This window comes from Nerophis lumbriciformis, linkage group LG21 (assembly GCF_033978685.3).
Source record: "Nerophis lumbriciformis linkage group LG21, RoL_Nlum_v2.1, whole genome shotgun sequence".
Taxonomy (NCBI): Eukaryota; Metazoa; Chordata; class Actinopteri; order Syngnathiformes; family Syngnathidae; genus Nerophis; species Nerophis lumbriciformis.
This window is the reverse complement of record NC_084568.2, coordinates 24,011,934-24,033,283: the sequence shown is the minus strand read 5'-3', so window position 1 is coordinate 24,033,283 and position 21,350 is coordinate 24,011,934. Positions and strand designations below refer to the sequence as shown.

The window sequence follows — 21,350 nt, the reverse complement described above, 5'->3', positions numbered from 1 at the left end:
CGTAATTATCTACAACAGGGGTGACAAAGTCAAGGCCCTCGGGTCAGATCCAGCCCGCAAATGAATGAACTATGGCCCCCGGGATGATATTTGATTAGTATTAGAAGCGGCCCGCAGGCTACGGCCGCCTGCACGCACCAATACTCCATTAGAGTTGGCGCTAGGAATTTTCAAAATGGGGTCCCAGGGATCCCATCAAGTCATAAAATGGGGTCCCACCTTTTTGTAAGTGTTTTGAAAACAAATGGTTAAATGTATGCATTATCCTGTTATATCTCACATTCTATATTGTGTTTTGGAAAAAGGTTGTCATAAACGTTACTTAATTCATTAAAAAACAAAAACAAACAAACAAAAAAAAAAAAATTCAGTTCTAAACATTCATTTCTTTTCTTCTTTCCTTCATGGATCTAAACTTTACCACTGCCGGTAATTTTTTCTATATTTTTATTGTAATATTTTCAGAATGCGTTTGTTCTTTTTTTGGCCTAAGTAAAATAAAAAAAAAACAATCTGAAGTTGTCTTTATTTTTAATTTTTGATGCCTGATTTTAGTAATCCGGCCCACGTGTGCACAGATTTTCCTCCATGTGGACCCTGAGCTAAAATGAGTTTGACACCCCTATTATACAATAACTAGATTTCATCTGTTTAGTTTTTTGAAAATTAGCCCAATTTAAATCTGTTCTAAAAAGAACCCACTTTCCAAAATAATTTCGCTAAGAGTAAGAGACAGTGTATGTCGTGCCATTTCAAACTACTGTTTTTTGATAAAATAAAAGTGAAAACTTGTTTTTTAATTATCTCTGTCATTTGTATGTATTAGTTTCTTTAAAAAGTAGGGAAAAATTGAACAAATTGTAAATAATTATTTTTGTGGAAAAATCGGATATTGTTTTTTTAGGTACCATATTTCCCGGACTATAAAGCACGCTTAAAATCCTTTTTTCCCCACAAAACTCAACAGTATGCCTGATAATAACCCGGTGCGCCTATTGTACGGAATTATTCTGGTTTTACTTACCGACCTTGAAGCAATTTTATTTGGTACATGCTGTAATGATAAGCGTGACCAGTAGATGGCAGTCAAACATAAGAGATATGTGACGACTGCACTATGATGGCAATAGACATATTATCTGGAGTTTTCTTTTGTAAATTATGCAAAAACAACTTTTCTTACCTTCTGGTACCTGCTGATCTGTATTTGGGATCTGCATAAGTTCTGAAAAATTGCGCGAGTCCGCCTTTCGTAGTGGATAAGCTTCTTCTTTTTCTCTATCTTCTTGTTATGTGACATTCATCCTCCGCTGTTGCCATTTTCTAATATAAAGTAGTGTAAAGTTCTTACTTATATCCGTCAGTGAACTCGCCATGAAAGCGCTAAAACATACCGGTATAGTGAGTTTACATTATTCACCCAAGGAACTTTAGTTATTAGAGAGTTCCGGTCAGACGATTCTTGTTGTTGTTTCACTAGTGAGCCACGGATGAGAAGATGCTGCTCCGTTATTGATTTAAGTAAAGTCTGAATGTCATTAAAACAGTTAGCTCCATCTTTTGACACTTCTTCCACCCCCGTCCTTGCACGCTACACCGCTACAACAAAGATGACGGGGAGAAGACGCTGCCGAAGGTGAGTCACGTAAATAAGACCGCCCACAAAACGGCGCATCCGAAGGCGACTGTCAGAAAGCGACTTGAAGATGATCTGTAAAACATAATCAATGCAACATTTTGACCAAAGAGCCACCATTACATGTTATGTAGACCACAAGGAAGTGTTTTACATTTAGAAAAAAAATTATAATAATATGACTCCTTTTTGGCGCCTTATCTATTAAAAAAGATCGACAATAGACCATTCATCGGCAGTGCACTTTATAATTCGGTGCGCCCTATGGTCCGGAAAATACGGTAATATCGCCCAGGCCTTATGGTGAGTGAAAACGGGGGAGATGAGAAGGGTTGAGATGAGATGAGATGTTAAAAGGTGAAGTAAGAGTATGAGATCAAACAATATGATGTTTAAGTACGATGATAAGAGATACGATAAAATCGTGTGAAATAAAATTTGTTGAGATTAGGTCTCGTAATAGATGAGGAAAAAATAACTCCTCTAAAGTACAATCAGATGGGAAGAGATCACTTGAAAGGAGATTAAGTTAAATAAGATAAATATCAAGTGAAGTGAAGATAAAGTGAAGTAAAATTAGATTAAAGGATTAGTTGAGACAAACTAATTAGAAGATGAGATCATATCGTATAAAGTAAAATGATAAAGTGAAGCAGGTGGGGTTAGGTATGGTGAAGTGAGATGAAATAACGTGGATTAAGATGAGATTAGATGTGATAAAGAGATGATGTTCAAGAAGATCAGGGAAAAATACTTTGTGATGTGCTGCAATGAAACGGATCAGATGACATGAGATAACTTGATGTGATCTAAAGTTAGATAAGGTACGGTAAGATGAGATAAGGTGAAGTGATATGGTCAAGTATCATGAACTGGTGTTGGCATGGTCTAGGAGCAGGTGATGAGATGCAGTGAGAGAAACTGAGGGTCACAAAGTAAGATGAGAAAATTAGGTGAAATTACAAAACCCGTTTCCATATGAGTTGGAAAATTGTGTTAGATGTAAACATAAACGGAATACAATGATTTGCGAATCATTTTCAACCCATATTCAGTTGAATATGCTACAAAGACAAGATATTTGATGTTAAAACTGATAAACATTTTTTTTAATGCAAATAATCATTAACTTTAGAATTTAATGCCAGCAACACGTGACAAAAAAGTTGGGAAAGGTGGCAATAAATACTGATAAAGTTGAGGAATGCTCATCAAACACTTATTTGGAACATCCCACAGGTGTGCAGGCTAAATAGGAACAGGTGGGTGCCATGATTGGGTATAAAAACAGCTTCCCAAAAAATGCTCAGTCTTTCACAAGAAAGGATGGGGCGAGGTACACCCCTTTGTCCACAACTGCGTGAGCAAATAGTCAAACAGTTTAAGAACAATGTTTCTCTAAGTGCAATTGCAAGAAATTTAGGGATTTCAACATCTACGGTCCATAATATCATCAAAAGGTTCAGAGAATCTGGAGAAATCACTCCACGTAAGCGGCATGGCCGGAAACCAACATTGAATGACCGTGACCTTCGATCCCTCAGACGGCACTGTATCAAAAACCGACATCAATCTCTTAAGGATATCACCACATGGGCTCAGGAACACTTCAGAAAACCACTGTCACTAAATACAGTTTGTCGCTACATCTGTAAGTTAAAGCTCTACTATGCAAAGCAAAAGCCATTTATCAACAACACCCAGAAACGCCGCCGGCTTCTCTGGGCCCGAGATCATCTAAGATGGACTCATGCAAAGTGGAAAAGTGTTCTGTGGTCTGACGAGTCCACATCTCAAATTGTTTTTGGAAATATTCGACATCGTGTCATCCGGACCAAAGGGGAAGCGAACCATCCAGACTGTTATCGACGCAAAGTTCAAAAGCCAGCATCTGTGATGGTATGGGGGTGCATTCGTGCCCAAGGCATGGGTAACTTACATATCTGTGAAGGCACTATTAATGCTGAAAGGTACATACAGGTTTTGGAACAACATATGCTGCCATCTAAGCGCCGTCTTGTTCATGGACGCCCCTGCTTATTTCAGCAAGACAATGCCAAGCCACATTCAGCACGTGTTACAACAGCGGGGCTTCGTAAAAAAAGAGTGCGGGTACTTTCCTGGCCCGCCTGCAGTCCAGACCTATCTCCCATCGAAAATGCGTGGCGCATTATGAAGCGTAAAATACGACAGGGGAGACCCCGGACTGTTGAACGACTGAAGCTCTACATAAACCATGAACGGGAAATAATTCCACTTTCAAAGCTTCAACAATTAGTTTCCTCAGTTCCCAATCGTTTATTGAGTGTTGTTAAATGGAAAGGCCATGTAACACAGTGGTGAACATGCCCTTTCCCAACTACTTTGGCACGTGTTGCAGCCATGAAATTCTAAGTTAATTATTATTTGCAAAAAAAAAAAGGTTTATGAGTTTGAACATCAAATATGTTGTCTTTGTAGTGCATTCAATTGAATATGGTTTGAAAAGGATTTGCAAATCATTGTATTCCGTTTATATTTACATCTAACACAATTTCCCAACTCATATGGAAACGGGGTTTGTAGATGAGATGAGATGAAAAGTTGCAGCGAGACAAATTGAGATTTGATGAAGTGATGAAACATTGGATGAGAGTTATGATGATGCAAAACAAGATGATATAAAATGAAAAAAGATAACAGAAAGATGTTGAGATGAGAGGGCGATCAAGGTAAAGTCAGATGAGGTCAGATGATATTAATTTATCGGTCAGAAAATTAGAAAATGATCATGTTATTCTTCCTGAAGTCCATTTAACAGAACAAGGTCAGGCACATGCAAAGACTTGCAGAATCAAAGATAAGACGGAGCATTTATCATTGTTGATACTTCTCATCATGTCCTTGTTTTCAGTACGTAACCCGGAGGGCAGGATCCGTTTGTACTGCAAAGGTGCTGACACGGTGTTATTCGAGAGGCTCCACCCCTGTAACCAAGAACTGATCAGGGTCACCTCAGACCACCTCCATGTAAGTCAAACAAAGGGTCAATGACCGGCTCTGCCCTCATTCATGAAGCTGTGCTGCCACCTAGTGTAAAACTGAGCACATTTTCATGCCAGGGTGTTCTGACTTTTGTATTTTTTGGGGGGGGCTTTCAGGAGTATGCGACAGAGGGCCTGCGGACATTGACTCTGGCCTACCGGGACCTGTCTGAGGAGGAATGGGAGACGTGGTCCGAGAACCATGACTGTGCTGAGAAAGAAGACCTGCTGTCTGTGGTCTATGAGCAGATAGAGCAAAACATGATGGTCAGTCTGACGCCTTAGGTGTGTAAAGCAGGGATGTTCAAAGTGCAACCATGGGGTCATTTGCGGTCCGTGGCTAAATTTCTAATGGCCAGGGTAACATTAAAAAAATACTACTATACAAAAATCTGATCTGAAGCTATTATAAAAATGTAAGCGTCGTAAGTATAAGTATATGACTTATTTTTAACAACTTTTGAAACCCTGAGATCTTGAGTAGAGATGTCCGATAATGGCTTTTTTGCCGATATCCGATATTCCGATATTGTCCAACTCTTAATTACCGATTCCGATATCAACCGACACCGATATATACAGTTGTAGAATTAACACATTATTATGCCTAATTTTGTTGTGATGCCCCGCTGGATGCATTAAACAATGTAACAAGGTTTTCCAAAAATAAATCAACTCAAGTTATGGAAAAAAATACCAACATGGCACTGCCATATTTATTATTGAAGTCACAAAGTGCATTATTTTTTTTTAACATGCCTCAAAACAGCAGCTTGGAATTTGGGACGTGCTCTCCCTGAGAGAGCATGAGGAGGTTGAGGTGGGCGGGGTTGGGGGCGCGGGGTTGAGGTAGGGAGGGGTAGCAGGGGTGTATATTGTAGAATCTCGGAAGAGTTAGTGCTGCAAGGGGTTCTGGGTATTTGTTCTGTTGTGTTTATGTTGTGTTACAGAGCGGATGTTCTCCCGAAATGTGTTTGTCATTCTTGTTTGGTGTGGGTTCACAGTGTGGCGCATATTTGTAGCGGTGTTAAAGTTGTTTGTACAACCACCTCAGCTCAGTGTGACCTGTATGGCTGTTGACCAAGTGTGAATTGCATTTACTTCTGTGTGTGAAAAGCCGTAGATATTATGTGATTGGGCCGGCACGCAAAGGAAGTGCCTTTAAGGTTTTTGGCGCTCTGTACTTCTCCCTACGTCCGTGAACACAGCGGCGTTTTTAAAAGTCATACATTTTAATTTTTGAAACCGATACCGATAATTTTGAAACTGATGCCGATAATTTCCGATATTACATTTTAAAGCATTTATCGGCCAATAATATTGGCAGTCCGATATTATCAGACATCTCTAATCTTGAGTCGATTTTTTTTTTCAACTGTCGTTGCTCAAAAAATAATAATACATCAAAAGCAATGTTGTTATGAATTGCTGACCCGGGTTAGTTTTTGCCTCATTCATAACTTAAAGCGTGAGTGAAGAATGTTTGAAGAATGCACTACCAAACTAAAGTCCAAACAAGAAAGAGGTTATACAATATTATCTTTTCACTAATGCTACCTGGTGGTTGTTTGAGCACACTGCAGGTAGTCCTGGATAAATCAACCAACCCCGACTCCTTATTGCTTCAGTACACGCAGGATTCTCACAGGAATGAGACAGAATTAATCCAGACCCACTGTGTGTAAAGCTCTAATTACAAAACCAGTGAAGTTGGCACGTTGTGTAAATCGTAAATAAAAACAGAATACAATGATTTGCAAATCCTTTTCAACCTATATTCAATTGAATAGACTGCAAAGACACGATATTTAGTGTTCGAACTGAGAAACTTGATTTTTGCAAATAATCATTAAGAATTTAATGGCAGCAACACATTGCAAAAAAGTTGGCACAGGGGCATTTTTACCACTGTGTTACATGGCCTTTCCTTTTAACAACACTCAGTAAACGTTTGGGAACTGAGGAGACCAATTTTTAAAGCTTCTCAAGTGGAATTCTTTCCCATTCTTGCTTGATGTACAGCTTAAGTTGTTCAACAGTCCGGGGTCTCTGTTGTAGTAATTTAACACTTTATGTATTAAGTGTTGAAAGTAAAAACAATTATATTAATATATGACTTATTCCTAACACCACGGCCCTTTTGGGTTCTCCGGTATTCAGTGGAATACGTTTGGACACCCCTGGTTAAAGTAATGCAGGGAGCCAGTTGCTGAACCCCCTCATCAGAGTGTCAATCAAACTGTTAACAAAAGTATGTGTGTCCAGCTGCTGGGTGCCACAGCCATAGAGGACAAGCTGCAGGAAGGCGTCCGAGAGACCATCGCTCTCCTCTCTCTGGCTAACATCAAGACATGGGTTCTTACCGGAGACAAGCAAGGTGAGACAAAGTGCAAGTGAGGATTTGTCAGGATCCGCTTAGTTCTTGTCTTTTTTTGGCTCCCACAGAGACGGCAGTCAATGTCGGCTACTCATGTAAGATGCTGACGGATGACATGACTGAGATGTTCATCATCAGTGGACACAGTGTCCAGAGTGTGAAGCAAGAACTCAGGTCAGACTTGATTGATGGACTTAATTCATTGACACATGGTTTTCCTCCTACAGTCGTCGTCAAAAGTGTACATACACTTGTAAAGAACATAATATCATGGCTGTCTTGAGTTTCCAATAATTTCTACAACTCTTATTTTTTTTGTGATAGAGTGATTGGAGCACATACTTGTTGGTCACAAAAAACATTCATGAAGTTTGGTTCTTTTATGAATTTATTATGGTGTCTACTGAAAATGTGACCAAATCTGCTGGGTCAAAAGTATACATACAGCAATGTTAATATTGGCCCATTTACTCTCTGTAAAGCACCAGTTCCATTGGCAGCAAAACAGGCCCAGAGCATAATACTACCACCACCATGCTTGACTGTAGGAATGGTGCTCCTGGGATTAAAGGCCTCACCTTTTCTCCTCCAAACATATTGCTGGGTATTGTGGCCAAACAGCTCAATTTTTGTTTCATCTGACATCACATAGACAAAGATAAGACCTTCTGTAGGAAAGTTATGTGGTCAGATGAAACAAAAATTTAGCTATTCGGCCACAATACCCAGCAATATGTTTGAAGGAGAAAAGTTGAGGCCTTTAATCCCAGGAACACCATTCCTACCGTCAAGCATGGTGGTGGTAGTATTATCATACTTGCCAACCTTGAGAGCTCCGAATTTGGGAGATGGTGAGGGGTGGGGGGCGTGGTAGGTGGTGGAGTGGGCGCATGGTTGGGGGCGGGGCGCGTGGTTGGTGGTGTGATTAAGAGGGGAGGAGTATATTTACAGCTAGAATTCACCAAAAGTCAAGTATTTCATATATATATATATATATATATATATATATATATATATATATATATATATATATATATATATATATATATATATATAAAAAAGAAATACTTGACTTTCAGTGAATTCTAGCTATATATATATATTTACCTATCAAATACACAGTAATGAAAACACAGTTGTTCTACTAACTGTACTGTGCTTGCTGTTTACTAAAAAAAAAAAAAGTAACACTTACCTTTCACTATTTGAGTAGCCTTTGTTCTGCCATTTGAGTACTGGCGAGCGATCTCTGAATCCGGGAACATATCCTTCACGGATTTGTTGAAGACATCCGCTAATGAGAACGGGATGTTGCTTCCAGCTATCAGCATAGCCATCTTTGTATCGGCATATGTTATAACATCAGGTCTCCATTTAGCGAGGTGGGCCATAATACTGGGCTGGGACCGGTGCTGCGCTGCCGCCGCCTTGTACTTCGCTGACCGTTCATGAATGAGTATATCCGTTCGGCCACCGTGTTCAATGGCAGCATACCCCTTCCCGTTCGAACTGTCCTGGATAAACTGAAATTATTTTTTCCATTCGTTTTGGAACTTACAAGCGTATTTCTTCATCATACTCGTCGTCGGTGCCGCCATGGCTGTATCTTCCTCATTCTTCTGCTTCATCTCCTTGTTGTGTGCGCAGTTGTGCACTCTCTAAAAACCGCAGATGTTATAACGTGATTGGGCCGGCACGCTGTTTATATCGTGGAAAAGCGGACGTGAAAACAGGCTGTCATCACTCAGGTCCGCATGGAGCTGGAGGGTACGTGCCTTTAAGCCACGCCCCCTCCAGCTTTGGCTGGAAATCGGGAGAAAATCGGGAGAATATTTGTCCCGGGAGGTTTTCGGGAGAGACGCTGAAATTCGGGAGTCTCCCAGAAAATTCGGGAGGGTTGGCAAGTATGAGTATTATGCTCTGGGCCTGTTTTGCTGCCAATGGAACTGGTGCTTTACAGAGAGGAAACGGGACAATGAAAAAGGAGGATTACCTCCAAATTCTTCAGGACAACCTAAAATCATCAGCCCGGAGGTTGGGTCTTGGGCGCAGTTGGGTGTTCCAACAGGACAATGACCCCAAACACACGTCAAAAGTGGTAAAGGAATGGATAAATCAGGCTAGAATTAAGGTTTTAGAATGGCCTTCCCAAAGTCTTGACTTAAACGTGTGGACAATGCTGAAGAAACAAGTCCATGTCAGAAAACCAACACATTTAGCTGAACTGCACCAATTTTGTCAAGAGGAGTGATCAAAAATTCAACCAGAAGCTTGTGGGTGGCTACCAAAAGCGCCTTATTGCTGTGAAACTTGCCAAGGGACAACCAAATATTAACATTGCTGTATGTATACTTTTGACACAGCAGATTTGCTCACATTTTCAGTAGACCCGTAATAAAGTCATAAAAGAACCAAACTTCATGAATCTTTTTTGTGACCGACAAGTATGTGCTCCAATCACTCTATCTCAAAAAAATAAGAGTTGTAGAAATTATTGGAAACTCAAGACAGCCATGACATTATGTTCTTTACAAGTGTATGTAAACTTTTGACCACGACTATAAGTGACCACTGATAAGTGTTTGGTTCATTACTCTCCAGGAGGGCCAGGGAAAGGATGATTGAGTTGTCGCAAAACAAAGACGGTGAGGAAGTTGAGGAATGCGGAGACGCCTGCTTCGAGGGTGCAACAGGAGGGAAAGATCTGCAGCCGCCTGCAACCTCCGACCTCATGGACAACATCTCTGGGGAGTTTGCTCTTGTAGTCAACGGCCACAGCTTGGTATGAACATAAACTCCCTGGCCGCAACAATAAATACACTATGTGCACATAACAAATACTGATAATGCAAAACAATACAATGAATAATACAATATGACATGATACTATAACATATGGTAATACGTTGTGTCTTATTAATTAATATCATACTGTACCATTAATACGACACAATACTGTACAATACCATATGGCATGATAGCACTCAATACAGTGCCATAACGGTACAACATTATACACACACAACATGATACAATAAGATATCATTCTATAGCATACAATACGGCAGAGTTATTCAAATAACACATTTTTGGGGGGACCACATTTCCAGAAAGCTAAGGACCAGGGGGTCAGATTTCTCACTTCAGTGTTATTCTTACTTTGTTTATTCCTGAGAACCAGCATCCCCTGCAGTGGACTTTTGATTTGTGTCAAAAAAAATTTCAGTTAACGTTACAAAATTCGGGGGAAAAAATTACCCTTCAACAAGAGCGCTCTGCTGTTTTTAAGACACTGTTGTCGAATAACTATTCAAAGATCTTCTGTACCGTTGGTTCTGAAACCTGCGATGAGGTGGCGACTTGTCCAGGGTGCACCCCGCCTACCGCCCGAATGTAGCCGAAATAGGCTCCAGCACCCCCCTGCCACCCCAAAAAGGGACAAACGGTAGAAAATGGATGGATGGATGGTTCTGAAACTTTTTTCTCCAAGTACCACCTCAGAAAACACTTGGCTCTCCAAGTACCCCCATATTGACCAACATTAAAATACAGTAGTGTAGTAGGCCTAGATATTCATTAAAAACAAGGCAGAAGGTTTATTTAGTATTGTAAATATATATATATATATATATATACATTTTTTTTTTATTTTTTTTTTGGCTACAGTAGATTACACACAGTTTGAACAGTAACACTCAGTATGTGTCCATGCACTAAATTAGTCCAATTTCTCAAATAGTTTGGCTTTAAAAAAAACCTCCTCCAACCCATTTAAACACCTTAATCCGATCGTGTTGGGGTTTTGAAAATTCGGATTTACACACTTGGATTATGCGATTGGAAACCAGAACTCTCGGCCGGAGAGGACCCTTCGAATCACGCATGCGCCAGTCTCAATGTGCGGGATACAACCCGGAAGGACATACCATTCAATAAAAACATAGCAACAATTGTAATGAAGAGGAGACCATGCCTACGCCATGTGACTAGATGTCACTAGATGCGTAATATTGGTACAGTACAGGCTAAAAGTTTAAACACACCTTCTTATTCAATGCATTTTCTTTATTTTCATGACTATTTACATTGTAGATTGTCACTGAAGGCATCAAAAGTATGAATGAACACATGTGGACTTATGTACTTAACAAAAAAAAAGTGAAATAACCTGAAAACATGTTTTATATTCTAGTTTCTTCAAAATAGCCACCCTTTGCTCTGATTACTTTTTTGCACACTCTTGGCATTCTCTCGATGAGATTCAAGAGGTAGTCACCTGAAAGGGTTTTCACTTCACAGGTGTCGTAGTTTTGATGCCTTCAGTGACAATCTACAATAGTCATGAAAAAAAAGAAAATGCATTGAAATGAGAAGGTGTGTCCAAACTTTTGTGACCAACAACAGCGCTCTAGTATTTTTAAGAATCTCCTGCAAAAACGTTCGTCTCGTACAAGAGTTTTTAAACTAAACTCGCCTTGAAATAGCCCTGCCATACGGTAAGACCCCACACCATACCTAGAACAGGATACAGTATGGTATGATACTGCAATATGATACTATTGCATACCATATGGTACGACATGACAATGTTCTACATAGTATATTATGCAATGTGGTAAGGTATGGTACGGTAAGGTCGGGTACAAAATGATACCATAACAAACCATACGGTACAATACAACACAATACGGTACAATATTATACCATACAAAAAAATTCCTGAGGATATCATACCATACAATACTATACCCTAATACAGTGTTTCTTAACCATAGCGCCTCCTAGAGGGCCACATAGAAATATCTGTTTCCCAGCTGTGGTCTGTGTGGATGGTAGCTGTGGCAATAATGACAATATCAAACAACAAAGTCTTGAGCTAACGACCTAGAGAAATTTCTTCAGCGCAAAAATGATGACTGAAGTGGTGACGCTGTATTTTCATTAGCACCTAATTAGTATCGACAGTTTAGTAAAGAAAAATAAATATTACCACACCATACTATATGACCCGATATGGTACATTACTATACCATATGAAGTGATTCCTACTAGGGATGTCCGATAATGGCTTTTTGCCGATATCCGATATTCCGATATTGTCCAACTCTTTAATTACCGATACCGATATCAACCGATATATACAGTCGTGGAATTAACACATTATTATGCCTAATTTGGACAACCAGGTATGGTGAAGATAAGGTACTTTAAAAAAAAATTCATAAAATAAAATAAGATAAATAAATTAATAACATTTTCTTGAATAAAAAAGAAAGTAAAACAATATAAAAACAGTTACATAGAAACTTGTAATTAATGAAAATTAGTGAAATTAACTGTTAAAGGTTAGTACTATTAGTGGACCAGCAGCACGCACAATCATGTGTGCTTACGGACTGTATCCCTTGCAGACTGTATTGATCTATGTTGATATATAATGTAGGAACCAGAATATTAATAACAGAAAGAAACAACCCTTTTGTGTGAATGAGTGTAAATGGGGGAGGGAGTTTTTTTTGGGTTGGTGCACTAATTGTAAATGTATCTTGTGTTTTTTATGTTGATTTAATAATAATAATAAAAAAAACAAAAAAACAATACCGATAATTTCCGATATTACATTTTAAATCATATTATCGGACATCTCTAATTCCTTCTTACAATACTTAACATGATATAACCCAATACAATATTTATAGTACAGTACAATGTCATACGATACCATAATTAGGACGTGATGTCATACCAAAGCATACCATACGGTACGATCCAATATTAATGATATGTACAATGATACAGCTACTGTACTGGATGGCATGGTGCAGGTGCACCAAATGAAGTGATTGGCGAGATGTAAATAGAATCCTATCAGTCTCAAACCACTCTATACTTATCACACCTTCTCCCGTCCAGGCCCATGCGCTGGAAGCAGACATGGAGGAGGAGTTTGTCACCACGGCGTGCGCGTGCAAAGCCGTGATCTGCTGCAGAGTAACCCCCTTGCAAAAAGCTCAGGTGGTGGAGCTGATTAAAAAATTCAAGACAGCCATTACGCTGGCCATCGGGGACGGAGCCAATGACGTGAGCATGATCAAGAGTAAGTTGGGAGGGAGGGGGGGGGATAGGGAAAAAAAAGAGAAGTGGAGAGAAGCATGTGTCCACTTCTTGGCAACGACATTCTCAACAGAATATTCAGTAACAGGCATGTTTGTCTACCTCGGTGTTACGACATGTAAGGAAGGCTGTGTGGCAAGTTGTTGCATGTTGCTGCACATACTGTGTCCTCATCACTCTGGGAACTAACTGCTTAAAGCACCTTGACACTCACACTATGTTGAGATAACCCAACGTACTGTTTGTCTCTGTGTTTGGTAAGTGTTGCTTCACCGTGTACTTTTAGCACCGTGTGCATACATACACATGCACTTACCGTATTTTCCTGAGCCATAGGGCGCAGCGGATTATAAGGCACACTGCCGATGAATGGTCTATTTTGGATCTTTTTTCATATATAAGGCGCATATATATTATGCCATATATATTATCCAACTTAATACTTGGTTAATATTCAAGTCAAGAAATGTAGATGAGTATTGGTGGCCCTTTTTTGAATGGTTATTTATTTGGTTTTATGGGCGAAATAGAGGACCTCCCATATGCTCCATTTTAAGCAGACTTTTATTTATTTACGAGTTAGAATGCATAAAAAATACATCTGTCTTCTTGTCTTACAACATAATGATTGTGAATGATAGGCAAAATTCCCCCAAAAAGTGCAGTTCAAGTTAAAGCACCAATGATTGTCACACACACACGAGGTGAGGTGAAATTATCCTCTACATTTGACCCATCACCCTTGATCACCCCCTGGGAGGTGAGGGGAGCAGTGAGCAGCAGCGGTGGCCACGCCAGGGAATAATTTTTGGTGATTCAACCCCCAATTCCAACCCTTGATGCTGAGTGCCAAGCAGGGAGGTAATGGGTCCCATTTTTATAGTCTTTGGTATGACTCGGCCGGGGTTTGAACTCACGAACTACCGATCTCAGGGCGGACACTCTAACCACAAGGCCACTGAGCAGTTCCTCCTTAAGTGAGCAACATAAGGAGCATAATCCATTTAGCGCAATGCTTTTCAATAATTTTCTTTTAAAAAGAAAACAATTTGTGCCCCCACCCCACTTTCCACTACCACTATGAAACATTTTAATGTGTCTATAAAATTGTAACAAGTGTAGTGCACAGCTTTTCAAAACGTGGTTTGAAGCATGATACTGCATGATACTGATAAAGCATGTTCCCTCTAATTTGAGAATAACTTATTTAGCGTGGCCGTCTTCATGAATGTGCAGTGTAGATGCTGAACACAATACAGCCACAATACTGTGAGAAGAAAATGCAAATAATTATTCAGCACGCATTATTTTGCGCCCTTATTTAGCTTGTCTGAAATCTACGGGCAAACTGACACACACTGCTACAAAGATAGACGATGGACAGAGAATCCTCCGTCCTACGTGTGTGTCAACATATTTGGACTGGCAGAAATAATAAATATTAGACGTATTGTTGATTCAGCAATATCATTTTATAATTTTAGAGCTGCTGCATGGCTTAAGGGGATAATAAAAACAAATGTAATTGATCCGTTTTTGATGTCTGCTGATGTTAATGTTTTTATTTGGTAAATATATTATAATATGTCTCATATAAAAAACACCTTTCAATATGCATTTTCTTGTGTTCGGATCATTGCAGACTAGGGTTGTCCCGATACCAGTATTTTGGTACCGGTACCAAAATGTATTTTGATACTTTTCGATACTTTTCTAAAAAAAAAAAGAGGACCACAAAAAAATTGCATTATTGGCTTAATTTGAACAAAAAATCTTACGGTACATTAAACATATGTTTCTTATTGCAATCGAAGAACAATTTTGGCCTTAAATAAAATAGTGATCATACTAGACAACTTGTCTTTTATTACTAAGTTAGCAAACAAAGGCTCCTAATTTGTGCCATTTCTCATTCTATTATTTTTATTTTGTCAAAATTATAAAGGACAAGCTATAAAAAATGATTATTAATCCACTTGTAAATGTACTGTTAATATCTGGTTATTTTCCGTTTTAACATGTTCTATCTACACTTCTGTTAAAATGTAATAATCACTTAATGTTCTGTTGTTTGGATACTTTACATTAGTTTTAGATGATACCACTAATTTAGGTATCGATTCGATACCAAGTAGTTACAGGATCATACATTGGTCATATTCAAAGTCTTCATGTGTCCAGGGACGTATTTCCCGAGTTTATAAACATAGTATGAATTTAAAAAAAAAAGGAAAATAGATTTTGTGATGATAAAAAATATCAATGTAATTATAGTAGTATCAACTAGATACACTATTGTACTTGGTATCAATACAGTGGATGTTAGGTGTGGATCCACCCATGGCATTTGTTTACATTCAGGCACGCTAGCTTTTGTCAGCAGTTATGCCGGTGAGCTATCGAATCCTCCTAAGGTGTGTGGTGAAGCATGTTTAGCTATTCCTCGTCCTGCAGGGATGATACTTGTAAGAAACTCACTTCATTGGTCACCATGGAGGCGAGGATTAGTGATTTAGAAGTAGCTAAAACACTGCCGACTGTGGATGGATGTTCGCTAAAAGCTAGCTAGCTAGCCATGTCTTAAAGCACTTCTTCCTGAGGACGTCACAGTGTTATAACTTCACATTTATTTATAGTTTTTAGGCCAAAATGCGTCCTTTCTCCCTTTTCTGTCTACTGTTGCGTCTAACCAGACTTCCCTCCCAGAGAAGTAAAGTCACCGGTCAATCCCAAGTTCTTTCGATGACATATATGCTGAGTAAGAAGGACCATCAAGACAGAATAGGAATATTATCAAGTTTTACTGAAATTTCAGGAGAACCACCTAGACCAATACATTCATACCGGCTTCCTAAGTTGTTCTAACACTCAAACGGAAGAGCCCACTTCTTGCACACAAAGAAAGCCCCCACCTCTCCCTCTCGCAACACTGATAAGGAAGAATTGGCGGTTGTATTCACGTTCCGATGGTTTAAGACCCTAAACAGACCTCTGAAGACAAGAGAAACTGGTAGAATATACAAAGGAAAAGTACTATCTGTTCCAAACATGGCTACGAATAGAGAAAGAACTCTTAAACATATATGCATTCTCCACACTACACATTGTGTTTGCTTGTAAGTACTCCGTGATTGTGCGCTGCCAAACACGCTCCTCTGCTCATAAACCCGTCATGACCGTCATGCCCGTTTAAAAAGAAAAACATTGGAAACTTTTCAAACAGAGTATAGGACCGTTTTTGATTCATTAGTACCGCAATACTATACTAGTACCAGTACACCGTACAACCCTATTGCAGACGCATGAATGCACTGCGGTGTTGTGATATTTCACTGCCTCCCTGCACAGCGCACTGTCAGTGTGCTAAAATGTGTTTCTGTTTCTAGGTTGCGATTCTCTATAGCAGAAAAGGTGTTACATATTATAGATATGCTAGTTCAATGACATCACACACAGGTTGGAGGGCATGATAACATGAATGTGCAGTAAATGAATGTTTCCATGGTGACAACACACACAAACCTCATCGAACTAAGACGGTCTGCAACAGTTCTCAATTGCACAAGCAGTCTTAGTAGGTCACACACCCACTAATAATACATGTCGTTTAGCGCGTGGTATTTGGATCTTTGTAGATCAGGCCCTTAGTTTGTGTAAGAGATAGGTTCAACACTCAAAGTAAGGGTAGGGTTAAAGTAGTGTTAGGGTGTTTGAGATTACTACACTGTTTCAATGTCCATTTCTCAGATGATATTATTGTTGATGACTGAAGTGCTGATATCAACCAAACCTATCCCACCCCCCGGATTGTAAATAATGTAAATAATTCAATGTATATACTCTGATGATGATCAACTTGTGTGATGACTGTATTATGCTGATAGTATATATTTATACCATGAATTGATTAACGTGGACCCCGACTTAAACAAGTTGAAAAACTTATTCGGGTGTTACCATATAGTGGTCAATTGTACGGAATATGTACTGTACTGTGCAATCTACTAATAAAAGTCTCAATCAAATTACAGTTTGGGGAGTAAGGGGGTAAGGGCAGTGTACGGTTATGGTGGTTATGGCCGGGATTAGGTTAATGTAAGGCAGCGCTATTCAACTGGCAGAGCCAGGGCCCTGGAATGAAAACATGCAACTTTTCTCTGATTAAAATTGAATATTCACCTACTGAAAAAAGGACCATCCACTGTATCAAATTGTCTCAAGCTTTTGACCACAAACTTAGTCACTGCTCGGTGACCTTCGTCGTTCCTAGCCGAGTGGCACTCTTCTCTGTCGCGGTGAAAGCTAGCGGTAGTGATGGGTTGATGAGGCGTCATGAAGCGTTTCGACACATTGCAAAACTGTATTGATACTGTGTCGATACTGTGTCACTAAATACTGACATCTGCTGGACATTAAAAATCCCTACAGGCAACCTATGGACCGACTCAACTGACACTGATTTTATGACCTAGTACATACAATAATATAAACCAAGTCATTGTATTTCATTTAGGATTATTTAATATCTTCATTTAAATAAAAATATATTTTAATCTTTTTTAGATAGTCAATAAATAATGTGAACATGTATCATAACATGGAAATCTAAGAGAATGTGTTGTGAATAAGGATGCTTGTGGACTGGGAATTTTTTGTTTACAACGTATTACATTTTAGACGATTTCTCTTCTTAGTTATTATTTCTCCGGCTGTAGAAAAGACCCGCTCACAGGGCACAGAGGAGGCGTCAGTGCGACACAGTTCGCGTATCGGTCACGTGACCGAAACAGCTCATGATCGGTCACGTGACTTTCTAAAAGCGGTACCCGCACCGACACAGCGTTTTGCTCTATGAGCTCGACGGATGCGCCGATGCATCAGTGTTGCCGGACCCATGACTAGCTCGCGGCATACGTGAACTGGAGGTATTACGGCCCACCTCTAAACCAGTCGGAATATGTTTCCTAATGCTCATCTGAACGAGAAGGCATTTGTTTCAATTTAACAGGTAAAAGTTCTGACATTATAGGCGGTATTAGTACCTGTTGTATTTACGTCAGAGGACTGCTGCTGCCTAGGATTAGATTGGCGCGGTTGTTCAAAAACCTGACATTCATTTATAATAATTGCATGCTGTGTGTTCAAACGGATCACGGGTACAAGCTGCCGAAATGAGTTTCCTCCGCCGGGTGGCGGGGCTCTCCCTTAGAGATAGGGTGAGAAGCTCTGCCATCCGGGAGGAGCTCAAAGTAAAGCCGCTGCTCCTCCACATCGAGAGGAGCCAGATGAGGTGGTTCGGGCATCTGGTCAGGATGCCACCCGAACGCCTCCCTAGGGAGGTGTTTAGGGCACGTCCGACCGGTAGGAGGCCGCGGGGAAGACCCAGGAAACGTTGGGAAGACTATGTCTCCCGACTGGCCTGGGAACGCCTCGGGGTCCCACAGGAAGAGCTGGACGAAGTGGCTGGGGAGAGGGAAGTCTGGGCTTCCCTGCTTAGGCTGCTGCCCCCGCGACCCGACCTCGGATAAGCGGAAGAAGATGGATGGATGGATGGATGGATGGTGTTCAAACGTATGTCCTCCTCTTGATGAATTAGCAACCTTGCAATTATTACAAGTAGCGCTGTTGCAATCTTTTGTTGTAAAATGTCGGCAAACTTCAGAGCCCTCTCGGGATGATGTTTGATAAGAAATTATCGAGTTTGAGCCCGTTATCGAATCCTCTTATCGAACCGATTCCTTATCGATTCTCTTATCGAGTCCAGATAGGTTGTTGTATATGGAAAAAACACAATATTTGGTTTAACAAAAGCTCACTTTTATTTTATAACAAAAAAATTTAATTAAATAAATAAATAAATATTGACTGTTTTTACCCCCCTAAAAAAATATAAAAAAAAAAATAAACATTGACTGTTGTTAACCAAAGTATATTAAGTGGAATTTTTCAGAAAAACAAATATATACAGTAACACAAAAACAACCTGTCTCTGTAATCACTATAGGTGTATAAATAATAATATAGTGTTAAATAAAATCAGTCCCTTGGGCACAAAACTGAAAATAATACAGCTCTCCAAAAAGTGCACTTCTGCTGCTATTGGAACATCCTTCTGGGGTCCATCAGTGTGGCCTCCTCCAGGAATGACTGCACGTCCTTGTCCTGGAGGGAAAATGAGGGACAGACACAGCATAGAATTAGGGAGGAAATTAGCTGAATGTGAAGACTCGGGTGTCTGTTATTAAGTCTTTAGCATTAGTATGTGGAATTAAATGATGGAATGGATTAAGTAATGAAGTTAAACATTGTACTGATATGATCCACTTCAAGAGGTTGTTCAAATTAATAGTGCTTACAAAGCACAAAGAAGAATTATGAGAAATACTTTCAACCTTATTGAAAATAAGATATTCTTCATCTCAGTATATTAATAATGACTGAATTAATTAATTACATATTACAAAACTGTTCTATGTACTGATTCACAGATGTTATTTTATTATAAAAAGGTCAGTAAATGATGTATATATTTGTAAACGCTCTGAAGTGGGAAAGGGGTAGGATTAAATAAGCTTTACTTCTTCCTACTCCGGACATGATGTAAAGTGAAATGATATGAAACTGTGATGTGTTATGCTGTAAGTGTGTTCATGCACGAAATAAACTAAAGAAAGAAAGAAAGCACAAGTTTATTAGACAGACCTGTAAACTCTGGAGTGGTGTAGGCTATAAGATACCGTTAACGTTATCAGACACATACAAAAAGGCTAACGTTAACGTTACCGTTAGCCACTGATTATGCTTAGGTAACGTTAGTCTAGCTAACATTACTGCAGTCCTGGTTGACATAAGAGGTAACCTTATTTTAGCCTAAAGGCTACAAGTGAGCAAATATGGAACGGCAACAGTTAACGTTAGTTACTCACCAGCACTGAAGCAGAGGAAGAGGGGCGTGCTTCGTCATTTCTGTCACTGCTTCTCCACGTGTCGAAGACACACCACGGTTCTCGAAAGTTCAGGTTATTTACGGCCTGAACATGTTTCAATATGCTTGTTGTACTTCCCCCCCTTACATGAGAGCGAAGCCTGGCAATAATTGCATATTGCCGTTTCCTCGTCGTATTTTTTTGTAAAATACAGCCATGACTTGAGGCGTTTTTTTCCGGTCCATTGTTGTTGCTGCTTTCTGTATCTGCAGCCGAATGACTGAGCTACGTCATTTCCTGTGATGTTCCACAGGGTATTTCCTGTGGGACGGGATTCGTTCCCAGGGATTCGAATAAAGAACCAACTCTTCTTCTTTACTATAGTGGCCTCGATAACGGGAACCGGTTCTCAAAAAGGGATTAGAGTCCATGGAATCGGTTCTTTTCTTATCGAACAACCGGGAGAACCAGTTTCGAACATCATCCCTAAAGCCTGCGTGCTGCCGTGTTGCTGTCTGATGTTACTACAGAACGTTGTGTGATAGACTTAGACTAAGACAAACTTTATTGATCCACAAGGAAAATTGTTCCACACAGTAGCTCAGTTACAAAGGATGGAAAGGGTAAGGATTGAAAGGATAAAAAGAGGGCAAAAACAAAAGGTATTAAGGAGACTAAAAATGTACTATAGTAGCAGTATAAAATATAACATATATGTAATATTTACATATTGTATATACAGTATATAATATATACTGATATATTATTTTATTATATTATATTTTTATATAATATATACAATGTATAACAAATCCCAGTTACCATGTACAATATTACAGTATATGTAACAGCTGCAGCAAAAAAAAGGGCAGCATAAAATAGAGAGTAGATCCAGCAAAAAATATTCATTATAAACAAAGAGAGGTAGTTAACATAGAAGGTGTCAGGTAATAGACATATATCATCTATTGCTGTATGGCGAGTGATTATACAGCAGGATGGAGTGCGGAATGAAGGAGTTCTTGAATCGAACACTGTGGGAACGGAGCTGAAGGAGCCTGTTGGAGTATGAGCTCCGCTGTCTCTCAATTGTCTGGTGGAGTGGGTGGGCAGGATTGCCCATGATGGCGAGCAGTTTGTCGAGTGTCCTCCTGTCCCTCACTGACACAAACGCCTCCAAGTGCGTGCCAATAGTTTGGCCGGCTTTCCGGATCAGTTTGTCATTCCGGTTTAAGTCCCTTTTGCTGGTGCTGCTTCCCCAACAAACCACTGCA

At 39.6% G+C, this 21,350-nt stretch overlaps 1 protein-coding gene across 1 annotated transcript in view; it reads left to right on the top strand.

Annotated features, from left to right (window-relative positions):
- atp8b2 (ATPase phospholipid transporting 8B2) overlaps nucleotides 1-21,350 on the top strand; it is a 122,065-nt gene that overhangs the window by 78,561 nt on the left and 22,154 nt on the right. Inside the window, exons 18-23 of the mRNA XM_061982599.2 lie at nucleotides 4,530-4,645; nucleotides 4,777-4,926; nucleotides 6,925-7,036; nucleotides 7,105-7,210; nucleotides 9,638-9,818; nucleotides 12,950-13,133. Coding sequence (XP_061838583.2) covers nucleotides 4,530-4,645; nucleotides 4,777-4,926; nucleotides 6,925-7,036; nucleotides 7,105-7,210; nucleotides 9,638-9,818; nucleotides 12,950-13,133 — 849 coding nt within the window. The remainder of the gene's footprint in view (nucleotides 1-4,529; nucleotides 4,646-4,776; nucleotides 4,927-6,924; nucleotides 7,037-7,104; nucleotides 7,211-9,637; nucleotides 9,819-12,949; nucleotides 13,134-21,350) is intronic.